We start from the raw sequence: 15,182 nt of genomic DNA, 5'->3' as shown, positions 1-15,182 counted from the left end.
TTATGTTCACTATCCAGACTTTTTTTATTCACAATTGTTAAGTCTGGGGTGTTATGTGGCAGGTGGCTTGTCTGTTTGAATACTTAATGTCTCAGAGCACTTTAGCTTCATTTTCTATTACTTTGTCTGTTTTGTGATCTGACCAGTTCTTGCTTGGAGGTAAATGCTATTTGTTGCAGATCTTCCAATATACTGTCTTCTCAATTCTGACTTTGTATGCATTTGTTTTAAGGCTTAGTCTTATGCAGCCAGAATTAGCCCCTCTGTCTCTTTCTTTAACTTTCCTGTACTTAGCCATTGCCAGATCTTTTCTTGCATTATTATTATTTGAAAGACATTTCTTTAAAAAAAAAAAAAATTCTTAGCTAGCTTAGCTATATGACAGAGATGGCTAACTTTTGGTCCTTGCGCGTGTGCCCACACCCATAATGGAATGTGCCCCGCCTCCCTGTGCATGACCTCCGTGCTCCTCCCGCACATGCGCACGACCTTCACACGCGACACGCAACCCGTTATGGGCCTAGCAGGCCCCTCTAAAGCCTCCTGAAACAAAAAACGGGCTGGTGGGGGTGGTGTTAAATTTAGAGCCAATGATATAGGAAAATTGGATACCATCTCCATGTTTTTTTTTCCCCTGAAAAGCTCACCTGAAGTTAAAATCTAAAAATTCTAAAGTTTTTCCATATAGTTGGTTAGATTTCTTTGAGCAAAAGTTCAATTTGTAGACAGTTGTAAACGTTATACTGTACTTTTGAATAATATATTTCTTTTAATAATCTGTGTTAGAAATATGAAAAGATGGAACCATATAGCTCTTAATACTATATACAACACATTTAACCTACCTTCTATTTAAGAGAAGAGCGGACAAAAATAATTTTACAATCCTAAATAATTTTCTGTAGTTAACTTTATGAGATATAACCCAGTAAATAATTCGTCACATTATCTTTGAAAGTGCCAGTTCTGTGAGCAGTGACAGAACTCCCATCAGATATTGGGCATGGTGAATCTGATAAAAAAGGGGAGAGAGAAATACCATTAGATCCTTGGAAACAACAAGCAAACAAAAAATTGACCAAAGTTCTCATTTTAGCCTTTCTTTTAATCTAGCCTTCATATCTCAAACATTAAAGAAAACTTTATTTATTAAACCATTGTGCCACCCATCTCACCAAAGGCAATTCTAGTTGGCTTACGGACATTGAATAAAATGCAGTTTTAAAATATTAAAACAATAAAGATCTTAAATTTTAAATTTCAATTAAAATAAAACTTAAGCAGGAGGGAGAGGGAAGGAGCAAGGTACACATGATGTCCCCTATTCCATTTAAAAGGTAAAGGTTTCCCTTACACTTACAATATGTGCTAGTCGTTCCTGACTCCAGGGGGCAGTGCTCATCTGCATTTCAAAGCCGAAGAGCCAACGCTGTGTGAAGATGTCTTCATGGTCATGTGTCTGGCATGATTAAATGCCGAAGGCGCAGAGAACTCTTACCTTCCCACCCAAGGTTGACCCTATTTTTCTACTTGCACTTTTACATGCTTTCAAATTGCTAGGTTGGCAGAAGCTGGGAAAAGTAACGGGAGCTCACTCCATTACGAGGCACTAGGGATTTGAACTGCTGACCTTTTTGATTGACAAGCTCAGTGTCTTAGCCACTGAGCCACTATGTTCCAAATAATTCATTTATTATTACTATTATAATAGATTGTTGTTGTTGTTGTTATTATTATTCAATTGTATCACAGCAGCCAGTTGTTTCGCCGGATTTGGCATTGGTTACTAGTCGGGCCCCACCCAGGGGCCTAGGACGTCATAACGTATTTTCATAATATGCATGCAGGTCCAAGCAGTACGGCTTTTTGCATTCGACTGATGGAGATTTTGTCAATTTTTAACCGTTTTAAATGTAATTCCAGTGCTTTTGGAATAGCACCCAGTGTGCCAATTACCACTGGAATTACCACTGCTGGTTTGTGCCATAGTCATTGAATTTCGATTTTTAAGTCCTGGTATTTTGCAATTTTTTCATGTTCCTTCTCAGCTACCCTCCTATCACCTGGTATTGCAATGTCTATGATTGTGACCTTATTTTTCTCAACCAGTGTGATATCTGATGTATTATGCGCCAGTATTTTGTCCGTTTGTATACCGAAATCCCACAAAATCTTAACCATCTGATTTTCGGTGACTTTTTCAGGCTGATGTTCCCACCAGTTTGTTGCTGTTTTAATATTATAATTTTTGCACAAGTTCCAATGGATCATTTGTGCTACTGAATTGTGCCGCAATTTATAATCATTCTGCGCGATTTTTTTACAGCAGCTGAGTATGTGATCAACAGTTTCATCAGCTTCTTTGCAAAGTCTACATTTGGCATCATCAGAGGATTTTTCGATTTTGGCCTTAATGGCATTTGTACGGATAGCTTGTTCTTGCACAGCCAGGATTAGTGACTCTGTTTCTTTCTTTAATGCAGTTAACTATAACCAAGTTTGTTCACTGTCCACTTTATCTTTTATTTTTTCCAGAAATTGGCCATGCAATGCTTTGTTCTGCCAACTCTATTATTATTATTATTATTATTATTATTAGTAGTAGTAGTAGTAGTAGTAGTAGTATTAAACAATTGTATCACAGCAGCCAGTTGTTTCGCTGGATTTGGTATTGGTTACTAGTCGCGCCCCACCCAGGGGCCTAGGACGTCGTAACGTATTTTCGTAATATGCGTGCAGATCCAAGCAGTGCGGCTTTTTGCATTTGACTGATGGTGATTTTGTCAATTTTTAACTGTTTTAAATGTAATTCCAGTGGTTTTGGAATAGCACCCAGTGTGCCAATTACCACTGGAATTACCACTGCTGGTTTGTGCCATAGTCATTGAATTTCGATTTTTAAGTCCTGGTATCTTGCGATTTTTTCATGTTCCTTCTCAGCTACCCTGCTATCACCTGGTATTGCGATGTCTATGATTGTGACCTTATTTTTCTCAACCAATGTGATGTCCGGTGTATTATGCACCAATATTTTGTCCGTTTTTATACCGAAATCCCACAAGATCTTGACCATTTGATTTTTGGTGACTTTTTCAGGCTGATGTTCCCACCAGTTTGTTGCTGTTTTAATATTATAATTTTTGCACAAATTCCAATGGATCATTTGTGCTACTGAATTGTGCCGCAATTTATAGTCAGTCTGCGCGATTTTTTTACAGCAGCTGAGTATGTGATCAACAGTTTCATCAGTTTCTTTGCAAAGTCTGCATTTGGCATCATCAGAGGATTTTTCGATTTTGGCCTTAATGGCATTTGTGCGGATAGCTTGTTCTTGCGCAGCCAGGATTAGTGACTCTGTTTCTTTCTTTAATGTACCTGTTGTTAACCATAACCAAGTTTGTTCGCTGTCCACTTTATCTTTTATTTTTTCCAGAAATTGGCCATGCATTTATTATTATTACAATATATTATTACAACAACAGTGTATTATTATTATTGTTGTTATTACAATTCATTTATTATTACTATTCCATTTTATTCCAATGTGCTACATCCCCATTGGGGCCCTGGACAAATTGGTACAGCAAAGGCCTTTCAAAAAGCCAAAAGGGTAAAACAAAACATTATGTACTTAATATCGTACTTTACTTTGTGTACTTTAATACCATTTTTTTACTTTTACAGGTAGTCCTCAACTTATAACCATAACTGAGCCCCAAATTTATGTTGCTAAGTGAAACATTTATTAAGTGAGTTTTGCCCCATTTTTACGACTTTTCTTGCAACAGTTGTTAAGAGAATCATTGCAATTGTTAAGTTAGTGACGTTGTTAAATGAATCTGGCTTCCCCATTGACTTTGCTTGTCAGAAAATTACAAAAGGGAATCATATGACCCCAGGACACTGCAATGTCAAAAATATGATTCAGTTGCCAAGGATTCAAATTTTGATCACATGACCAAGGGAATGCTGCAATGGTTGTGTGAAAAACTATCATTAGTCACTTCTTTTCAGTGACTAATGTAACTTTGAACAGTCACTAAACAAATTGGGGTAAGTCGAGAACTACCTGTCCAAGACTAAGACAGTTATAAGCAGAAAGAAAAGTGTTCCATATTCTGGAGTAAGGTTTTAAAAATATGAAAATTTGAAGACAACTTTCTCTTTCAGATGCTGAGTTGGGTTACTATGGCAATCAACATATTTTGGTTTGTAAGTGGGATAAAAAAAACCACGTCTCTTTCAACCTGATCAAGGTTGCCACAGTTGCTTCCTAGCAGTCCATTCTGCAGGAACAAAGCAGCAGCAGAGGTCTTACAGCTGTAGCAATCTTGCCTTGATTCTGAAGAGGGTGGGCAAGGATAGCGGGTGGGCAAGGATAGCTGATGCGCAAAATATACATTGCAACGCTTATTGCAAAGCCTCTCAGCTATCAATCGACAACCCGGCCTTCACGTGGTGCCCCCCGTTCCCACCAATCGGGCTCTGTCGACCCTTGGGACTGACGCCCCCTTGGGTATATCCAGCCGAAACAGCTTCCATGGATCGCCGTACCGAAAACAGTGGCGTCAAATTTCCATGGAAGTCGCCTATACCCACGATGGGTGAAGAGGCGTCAAGTACAAGTACAAGTACAAGATTCTGAAGACACAGCAAAAAGGAATAGTGCTTTTTAATAGCTCCATTTTAGGTCATTCAGACATATAGACCCATACTCTTCCTTAAACTATTTGCAGATGATATTGCTGGGGTGGGGGAGAACCTTTGCATATGTTCAGAGGTGCCTAATGCCATTACAGTATTCTTCCCAAATGTTTCTTTTTAAAGCAAATTCACACCATTATTATTGATCAAAAAAGCAAGTTGCATACCTTTATTTTCCCCGATGAATGGACATAGGCTACAGATGTAGAAACTTTCACTAATTGTGTAGATGATAAATATATCTTGAAGTGCCTATGAAAGTGCTTGTAAAGGGCGTTCATGAATAATTCCACTTCTTCCTGCTTAATTTCTCCCTGGATGCTGTGTATTGAATCCCAGAGAGCTTTTGCATCTTCAGAATGGATAGCATAGGAAATATCCAAAGGGTAAGGTAGACATGGCACAGAGAAAGTCAGTTCTGTTGCATGCGTGTGGTGGTCCATATTGCATCCAGACCATATTGCCGCCATCCATGCAAGATGGAGAGGACTGATATGCAATGGGCTGAAATAACAATCAAAAGTTTGCTGAAGCCAAGTTTCCACAATATTTGAGAAACCCTGTGCACCATGTACAAGGAATAAAGGCAAACAAGTAAAATCCTCCGGGAGAGTCTCAACAAAATCACTTGTACAAGCGCAACAGAAGCAACCCATCCACACCACCTTGTTTTCTTCTTCATTATCATCATCTACCATTCGAGGTCTCTGCATAATCTAAAGAAAATTAGAAACACATATTCATGAATACGTTTCTTACAATTCTATAAAAGTGAGATAATTTCTGAATTTATGAGAAACACATTAATCAAAGTTATTCTTACTGAATTCCATATTGTATCGTATCAAATGCTGCAGATTCACAATCATCATCATCTTCTTTCAACGACCCCATAATCCCTTGCGGGGTGGAGTCTGGCCAACTGAATGGAGCTAGCAGAGTGTTTACTGGCTGGATGCCCTTCCTGTCACCAATGCAGCTTTGTTCAGCAGATATATTCTCACTGTGCCCAGAGAGAGAAATATCTGCCTCTACCTAGGATTGAACTCAGCCTCCTGACTGTGAGATGAAAGCTCCACACTCATGCTACAGATTCACAATGATCAGGTTAATTTCTAAATACATGGATATTTTGCAGGGATTCTATTTATGTGAAAGTACACCCTCCAAAGCTACTCAGTATTACAGTCCTAAAGTATAAGTATAAATCTTTATTATGGTCAAAGACCAGCAATACACATTACTCTTTACAATATATTAAAAAGTACTGATATTAAAATATTTAAAAAGTATTGACATTAAAAGTGGATAATAACATATATGTTCGGGTGATCTTACTCGTGGTTTACATGGGTGAAAAGCCAATAGGTATGGGAGTAAATACAATAGTCCAGAAATTATTAGAGATATGTCCAAATACTTGGTACAAGATGACACCTATACTTCTGTAGACAATTTTTTTTTTGTGGATATTGCAGCAACACAGAATTTTGCCACTGCATACATGGTAGCCGGGTTTGTGTCCTGGAGGAGAAAGCCTACATAAAAATGATCTGCCCTCCCTGGCAATCTCTCTAAGGGGAGAATGTATGCAGACCTACAAACTCTGTATAGCTCACAGTGTAATAGAAGGTGTGAAATATCTTCAACTTCTCCTTTACCACATATACAAACCCATTCTGCTATTGGTGTTCTCTTATACCTGCCATGGAGGAGTGCTGAAGGAGGAATGTTAAATCTAGCTCAGAAAAAAGCTATTCTTTGTTTTGGGAAGATCAGGTCATTAAGATATCTTGCCGATACCCACACTCCATGTTTGATTCTGTCCCTACTGTGGAGAGGCAACCTATTTAGTTCTTCTTGGAACTCCATGTCCTTCATTCTATTGATTACTACTTGCTTGCTTGGTCAAAGCCTAGAGACATTAAGAATATCAATGAGAGCCCAGAAGAGCCCAGCTTGTGATCAATTGTCTGTTTCCAGGGGGAGGTGAAATTGTCAGTCAACACTAGTAGGGACAGTCCCTCTGGAAAGAAATGCATTTTAAGCCAATGAATGATCATCATCTTCCAGGCTCTTACCTGAATTTGAGGCATGCCTGTCTCAATTCTTAACTGGGCATTTAGAATTCCTTTGGGTGCAGCTAAGATGGCTTGCAGGAATTTGGTTTGTATAGTTTCTAGCAAGATGCACATGTTTTGGCCTCGAAAGGTTTTAAGGCAGCAGGTACTAACTGCCCTCCGCCTGTGTAAAAAAGTGTTTAATTGTGTTTGAGGACCTGTTGCTTGCTTGCAATGTATGATCCAGGTGTGCCTTCCATGTCCCTTGCGAGTGGAAAACCACCCCCAAGGTATCTAAATGTTCTAACCTGTTCCAAACTATGTCCTATTTTCCAGGAGTATTGGCTAGGTCTTTTAGCAAAAACGAAAAGTTTTGATTTATCAAAGTTAAGGACCAGCTTGTTTTGCCTGCAATAGCCGAGTGTTGCCCTAATTGCTCTCTTCAGTCCTATAGGAGTTTGTGAAATGATAGCAGCAGCAGCAGCAGCATATAAGAGAATTGGAATTTTGCGTTGTGCTGGTTAGGAGGATGGAAATCAGGGTTCTGTAAGAGATCGATCAGGGGATTGATATAGAAGTTAAAGAGGGAGGGGGACAGAATGCAACCCTGCCGTACCCCTTTTTGTATCCTTACTGGGCCGGTTAAACTCCCTTGGGGATTGCACCTCACTTTTAAGGTGGAATTGGGATACAATTTTTGTATGAGGAAGAGGTGTTTATTGATAGTGGTGCATTTTAATTTCTCCCAGAGGGTGATCCTGGATATTGAATCAAAGGCCTGTTTAAAATTCAGGAAGTCTACAAAAAGTGAGGATTTTTTTAATACATGTATTTTTGTACTAAATGGTGGAGTACCAAGATATGATCCACCGTAGATCTGCCTTCTCTAAAACCGGCTTGTTCGTCTTTGATTATCCCCCCTGAAATTAGCCAATCCTGAAGTTTATAGTTTAGGTGTTTGGTATACAGTTTACTAATAATGCTCAGAAGATTAATGAGTCTTTAATTGCCTGGGTCGTTTCTATTACTTTTTTAATAAATTGGTATAATTGCTACTCCCCAATCTCTTGGCATATGGCCTGTTTTATCTATAAATGTAAACAGAGATGCTAAAAGTGGAGCCCATCAATTGGCGTTATTTTTGATTATTTCTGGCAGGACATTATCAACACCAGGTGCCTTATTAGCCTTTAGGACTCTGATCAACCGGGATATCTCTTCTGGTGTAACAGGGGGCCAGTAAGGAGTTTGGTCCAAACTAGTTTGGCTCTCCTTGGTTACATAGTCAGGGTCAGTATATAGCTCCCTAAAATATTCTTCCCAGGCATGAATCGGTACCTGATTAGTTGGGGAATAGGGGAGGTTTCCCCAATCCTCTGGTGATGTACCAAACAAGGGATGTATTTTTTGTCCTGAATGAAATAATTAATCTATGCCAAGACTCCTTCAGAGCCTCACTTTTCTTTTCTTTTAGAAGGGTCTTATATTATCCTTTCAACTGCTTTAAGTAGTGAGTGTGATCCTCAAAAGGGGCATTGTTACTTTTCCTGTACTCCATATTATATATCCTTTTTAGTTGCACGCAATCTCTATCGAACCATTTTTTATTCTTTGAGACCAGCCTTTTGGAGTGAGCTAGTGTTCTGTTAATGAGAACCCAATTCAAATTTAAAATTAAAGTTTCAAACCGATCCTTGGCTTCTATTTTCCATGATCTTGTGTTCATGCAATCCCTTGTCCTCTGAGGGAGAAGTGAGAGGGTCAATTATTGGGGAAACCAGATCTATAAGTGGCTCTGCTGTGTCCATTGTGACCAATAAGGATTTCTTTAAATTTCCTAACTTGAATAATGTATTGTCTTGTTCTTTCCTAAAATCCTAAAGAACGACTTTCAAAACAAACAATTGGAAGATTTTTTTCCCCTCTTTTCAATAGTGTCCAATTGTAGGATACTGTCTGAACAAATTCCTGCAGTTCCCTTGGCAAAATTTTTCAGAAGTAGTTTGCCATTGCCTCCTTCCTAGGACTGAGAGAAAATCACTAGCCCAAAGTCATCCAGCTAGCTTCTGCCTAAGGCAGAATTAGAATTCAGTCTCTCAGGTTGTAGCCTGCTGCTACACACAATCCCACACAATCAAACTGGCTCCCATTGGCAGACAATCTTTGGTAACTATAGGAACCTACAGATTCAAAAGCAGAATATTGCAAAATACTACAGCAGGACAAAATTGTTCCCCTTATGATTGTTCAGAGCTGCATAAGTATGGAGCAGAGTTTTTGGTCTGATTCTACGGTTCCACCACAAAACCACAGTCGACTAAAGCGCGCTCGACGAAACCGCGTACCTGATGTCATCACAGCGCAACGAAAAAAGCACGCTGTGAGCGGTAAAGCTAAAATTAACACGTAAACCTAAACCTAACCCCCCCCAAACCTAACCCTAAACCTAACCCTTAACCTAACGCTAAACCTAACGCTAACCCTAAACCTAACCCTAACGCTTAACGTAACCCTAAACCTAACCCTAACCCTTAACCTAACCCTAATCCTTACCTTTACGTGAATCGGCTTGCTTTAAAAGCGCTTTTTAAAGCGCCCTTTTTTCTCTGCGGTCGTTGTTGTCGCGCTGCTGATGACGTCAGCGACGCGCTTTAATCAGGCGCGCTTTAGTGGACCGCGGTTTTGTCGTGCCACGGATTCTACTGGATTTGTTTCATGCTACCTCACCAATAGAAACCTGAATTTTATAACCTTCCAACCCATAATGCTTGATCAAAGGAGCTGTGTGTGTGTGTGTGTGTGTGTGTGTGTGTAAAAATATATATTCTTTCTTTCATCTTCCTTAATGGGTTCAATAAACTTTCACAAAAAAAATATTTTAGATTATTTGGGTTTGAATCATCTGGTGAAGAAACACCAGGAGTTAATTATAAAACTTTAGTACAGATATATATATAGCCACAGTAGGTGGATAAACAAAATTATCTACAACAAAGTTCTTTTATAGCCTGCCCACTGTGATATCTGTCAAAAGTATCAAGACAAAGCCATTGTTAGTAAAAAAAAAAAAAAAAGATTAGTTACCTATTAGATAAGCCTACTTACCTCGATAAGAACTGCTGTTTGTTTTTTTCCTTTGGTTTTCAAAACAGAAAATGAAGAAAACTTCGCTTGAAACATTAAATCAGTTTCACCATCCAGTATGAACCTCTTTTCCTTTTGTGCAGTAATAACATTACTTAATTGTTTAGAATATTCCCGCAATCGTCCATAAGAGAATTTATACAGAGGAGTGACACTGTTTAAGGTCCACTGCTTAGTTACAATGAATCGTATCCGATAACTAGCTTCCTCCTGCAACAAAAACAAATTTTATAAATGAAAAAAAGGATTAAAATCTATATTTTCCTGTCATAATTTACAAAGCAGAGAAAACATTATTATAAAGAATTTACATGATACTTTGTGTTATTTTCGTACCTTTCTATCTTAGTATGTTATCTAAAACCAGTATTTATTGCTTTGTCTCAGAAGATAGCAAAACTGATAAGAGAAAAATACAAAGGGAAAAAATACACCACTTTCCCTTTATTAACAGAATTAATAAAGGATTCTGTATTATAATGGATTTAAAATAATATCAAAAGAAGATAGTATACGTAGTAAGTATTTTTTTACATATAAAGACTGGATTTACATAGCATTCTAAGTCATATTTTTTTTAATTTGTGCACTATAAGTTATGATTCACCATTCCTTTTCTAGAAAGCAATGTTAAAGAAAGCACAAAAAGAGCAAACCAAAGAAGCTAAAGACTCGAGATGAGAAAAAATAAATAAAAGGAGCAGTTAAAAGTAGCTTACATCAATGCTATATTTTGGCATGCCTTTTTAGTCTCACAAACCATCCTTGCTTCCATGTCGTTCCATCATCTCATACATTGCCTATTGTACTTCAAAGTTCCACTATATTTTCTTGAGGATTCATCAACTTCATCTAAGCACAATTTCCTCAAGCATTCTCTTCCCCTTCAGCCTATTCTCCCACTTTCTTCAGTTGTTCTTAATTTTTTCTATATAATCTAAGTCACATCAGCACTTTTACCTGGGCCCTCACATTTATATTCAATCCACATTCAGTTGATTGGCTGCTTGCTTTCAAGTAAGTTTTGGACTGTGGGTGACTGCCTAGACAAATTGCTGTAGTTTTCTTGGCAAGGCTTTTCAGATGTGGTCCCCATTTGTGCCTAAACAGGATCGGAATTCACAGTGTCTCACTTTCTAGCCTGGTGCCTTAACCACTACACCAAACTGGCTTACAATTAGCAACTTTTTATTATTGATCCTGTGTCTTTTTGTTTAAATACACAGGTAATTCTTAAGTAATTCAGTATCAATGCCTTTCTGTTTTTTTCCCCAACATACACAATTCTCATTTCCAAATAACGAAACGGGCAGAAGCACAATTATAAAATCATTTTATCTACTTTTGATTGACATTTTAACTCACTACCCATTAGTAGAAATGCTATTAGTGGATAGTGAGTTAAAATGTCAATCAAAAGTACGTCTTAAAATTTATGTCCTTTTCCCCGCCTTTAATAAAATTCTTTAACTTGCTTTAATTTTTCACCATTTATGTACAGAGGTTCTTAAAAGTTTGTGAACTCAGCTTTTCAATATTTGAAGACCATGTTCCACAATAAATAAATGAACAAATAGAATGTTTGTGGGTTCTTTAACTAGATTTTAGAATTTGAGTGGAGAACAGTTAATATGACCACTTTTAGGTAATATTTAAAGTTCAAAAGGATTCAAAAACTTTAAATGAATATTTTGCTCACTTCATCTTTCTACACAATTATCCTCATGTTCGATATATTAATTTTAATTTATATTCATTGCATCATCAGTAACATTTGCTGCAAACCATTTAAGCTCTTGGCCAACTGCCTATCATCTGCACATATATTCATATCACTATAATTATATTTATATAAATTAACCAACCAGACATTATACATTTTTGTCATATTCTCTGCTGTGTCAAATTCTTTACTATTTTTTTTATTTATTCGTTTTTTTAAATGTCCATACTTGTTTAACTTTTAGCATATAACATTCAGCAGCTAACCCTTCAACTCCAGAGAATACCATATTTTTTGGAGTATAAGATGCATCTTTCCCCCCCACCCCCCCACACACAAGAGGGTGGAAATTTGGGTGCATCTTATATTCCGAATGTAGCTTTTTGGAAGCTTTTTTTTCCAGCCCTAATTAGGTGCTAACGAGTGATCTTCCATTTCAGGCAAAGCACCCTTCACTCATTAACACCTCATAAGTGCTGGAAAAAAGCTTCGAATATTTTTACTGCAGCATACTGTTGGAAAAATTTCCCTGGGAGAAGCTAAAGATTTGAAGACTGCCTTAAGAGCTACTTTTTTTCTCCAGTTTCTATTTTTGGGAAATAATCCTCTCAAGGGCAAGGCAGAGAGTTCTTGTGACTATGTGATTTCTATTCTTTTGAGGATAATCCCTTTAAGGGCAAGGCAGGGATTTTTCCTATTGGCTATCTGAGTTTTCTCAATGGTTTCCCTCAGAAAAGCACTGGGTTGGTTTGTTGATTCAGCTGTGTTACATTTTAGAGCTGTTAAGTGCTTTTGGCTGAATGGCCAGACATCTAGTTAAGCTTATTAAGACACACACACCCCTTTAGGGGTGTCCTTTTATTATACTATTGTGTTTGCTTGCTTTTCTGGTGCTATGGGAATAAAAATGAATACCTGTTAGGCCGAATCCCCCCCTCCCTATTTTCCTCCCCCAAAACTAAGGTGTGTTTTATACTCCGGTGCATTTTATAATCCGAAAAATACGGTACCTGTCCTGATGAGTAAATTTGTGGATGCCTGCCCTTAGAGAGTAATTTAAATTGCTTAGTTTTTAAAAGCTGCTTCCTGTTCAAACATGTTGTTAGTTACCCTCTTCATTGTTCCTTACCTGTAGATCTGGATTTTGTGAAATCATTATCTTAGCTGGAGTCTGACCAAATAACTTTCTTTCTTTGAGTGATAGCACACCTCTTGAAAGATAGGCAGTGTTTGTAAGGTTTTCTCCATAGTCTGTACTTGGTCTTCCAATAGTCTTCATTCTCCTGTAATTAGAAGTGCTACCATCCTGTAAACAGATTATCATTAGACAAACATGTTACACAAAATAAGAAAATCTCATCTTATAGTTTGATATGTTGTACTGACATAATACATGAATCAGAAAGTAGCAAACTATCTTTCAGCATATAAATCTGCTCAGTTGCTTGTATATCTTCATAACCACTATACATAACTTTGGTGCATTATGATTGTAAGGTTTTTGAATGCAGTTCAGAATCTGATAAATCCAATGAAACTCTGAACACGAGGCAACTGATAATCAGCTTTTATTTCTAGCTAGAAACCAAAACAGGGCGACTCTTTTTGTCTCCCACCTTAAGAGGAGGCAGAGAGAAAAGCAACTGCGCGCAAAAACATTTTTTTCCCAAACTTCTTATAGTTTACACAGTTTGCGCTGATTGTCATAGTGTTAGAAATATTATTTCATATCACACAAATGATTTTCTTCTTCAGGATTTTCTCAGCGCTTCTGAGAACAACAGGCCTTAGAAGGTGAAAGAAATAAATTTTCTGGCATATAACAGAACTTTGTTAGCATTATCTCCCATTAGATTGCTTTGAATACACATTTTAAGTTACAGCAAACAGGCAGAATTCACATTTTGCATTTCACAAGAAGTTTGTGGCAATTTGCCTAGAGGCTTCTTTGCAGCTGACACATTAGATTACAGTGGAGCTTCTCTATAACAAAAGTTGAGTTAGGTTACACTCTGTCTATGCTCTAATCCTTCCACGCTTAAATGCCTTCTTTATCTGTTAAAGGGAGTGAGAATGAAGTTCTTCAAAATAATATGGAGCACATAAGCCACAGAGGAAAAATGTCCTTTTAAAAATATCATTACAACAGCAGTTTCGAATCTCAATGGCTCAAGGTTGCCCAGCCCTTCCAACTTCAGTCGGTAAAATGAGGACCCAGATTATTGGGGGAAATATTTTTGGCTCTGTAAATTGCTTAGAAGGCGTAGAGCACGCATGAAGCGGTGTGGGTATATAGTACTTTTTCAGTTTCATGTGTCTTTCTTTTTCTCTCTTGTTTTCTTTTCTTTCTTCTCTCTCTTCTCTTCTTTCTCTTTTTTTTTCTTTCTTTTTTGTCTTTTCTTTCTTTCTTTTTCTTTTCTTTCTTATTTTTTCCTTAGTCTTTTTTTTCTTTGCTCTTTCTTTCTTACTCTTTTTCTTTCCGTTTTCTTTCTATTTCTTTTTTTCTTACGTTCTTTTTCTTCCTTTTCGGTTCTTTTCTTCCATTTTCTTTTTTCTTTTCTTTCTTTCTCTCTCCTCTTTTTCTTCCTTTCTTTTTTCTCTGTTCCCATCAAAAACATCCCAGTTCTCTGTTGCTTTGCTTATCAACCTCTCTCCTGCTTCTCACATTTCTAATAAAAAGGCCATAACTAACATATGGAAACAATGATAAATCTGGGGTGTGTAATTAAAACCGCTATTGATTTCTTACCTTTTGGACTGCCTTATCTCTGGTAAACTAGAAAGTAAAAGGTGGGATAAACAAGCTATTGCTATCAGGTGACGGATACATTCATCTGAATCATCTAATTAAGAGAATTTTGTGGAATCATCCATTTAAAAATGCTGAAATAAGAGAATAAATGTCTGGCTGTGGAGAACCACCTTTGTTGGACTGGATAAATGAGTTGTCAGACAGACAGCAACTTTATTATGGCCAAAGAAACCCAGAAAATTCGGTGGCGGTAACGACCAAGTTTGGGTAAGGATTTCCCGCAGTTGCCCCTCAAAAGATTCCTATCGGGGCGCCTAGAACACCGTAACACCGCAGGCCTTGTCTTACCCTTCGGCGATCGCCGGCCCCCGACAACGGCCGGGAAGACATCGCTCCCTAATCTCTGAGAGAGAAAAAGAAGCCAGCAACACTTAAAACCGAGGCGGGCGATTTCTTTTTTGAAAAAAGAAAAAAAAAAATCCCGCCTCCCGACAGCCAATTCGGCGGTGGAGATTGTTTGTGCGCATGCTTCGGAATGTAGCAGTTTACGGCGCGAGATCGGGGTTCCGTCCTCTGATTGGCTGCCGCCATGTTTGATTCGGGCGTTGGAAACGAGGAAGTGCCTCGTGCCCCAAAGTAATGCTCGGCCGCTGAAGAAGTGGCCGCTGGAGCTCGCCAGTTCGGCGGTGGAGATTGTTTGTGCGCATGCTTCGGAATGTAGCGGTTTACGGCGCGAGATCGGGGTTCCGTCCTCTGATTGGCTGCCGCCATGTTTGATTCGGGCGTTGGAAACGAGGAA

At 38.1% G+C, this 15,182-nt stretch overlaps 1 protein-coding gene across 1 annotated transcript; it reads right to left on the bottom strand.

The window, feature by feature from the left end:
• On the bottom strand, positions 1-14,882 carry CENPL (centromere protein L). The gene is made up of 5 exons (XM_032226144.1): positions 14,732-14,882; positions 12,761-12,937; positions 9,870-10,118; positions 4,872-5,420; positions 1-1,012 (listed from the first exon to the last, which is right to left on the bottom strand). Exons 1-5 carry the CDS (start codon positions 14,771-14,773, stop codon positions 941-943), a joined length of 1,089 nt encoding a protein of 362 aa, XP_032082035.1. The 5' UTR covers positions 14,774-14,882; the 3' UTR covers positions 1-940.
• Between the last annotated feature and the right edge of the window lie 300 nt (positions 14,883-15,182).

This window comes from Thamnophis elegans, chromosome 11 (genome assembly GCF_009769535.1).
Source record: "Thamnophis elegans isolate rThaEle1 chromosome 11, rThaEle1.pri, whole genome shotgun sequence".
NCBI lineage: Eukaryota > Metazoa > Chordata > Lepidosauria > Squamata > Colubridae > Thamnophis > Thamnophis elegans.
This window is presented reverse-complemented; position numbering and strand designations above follow the sequence as displayed.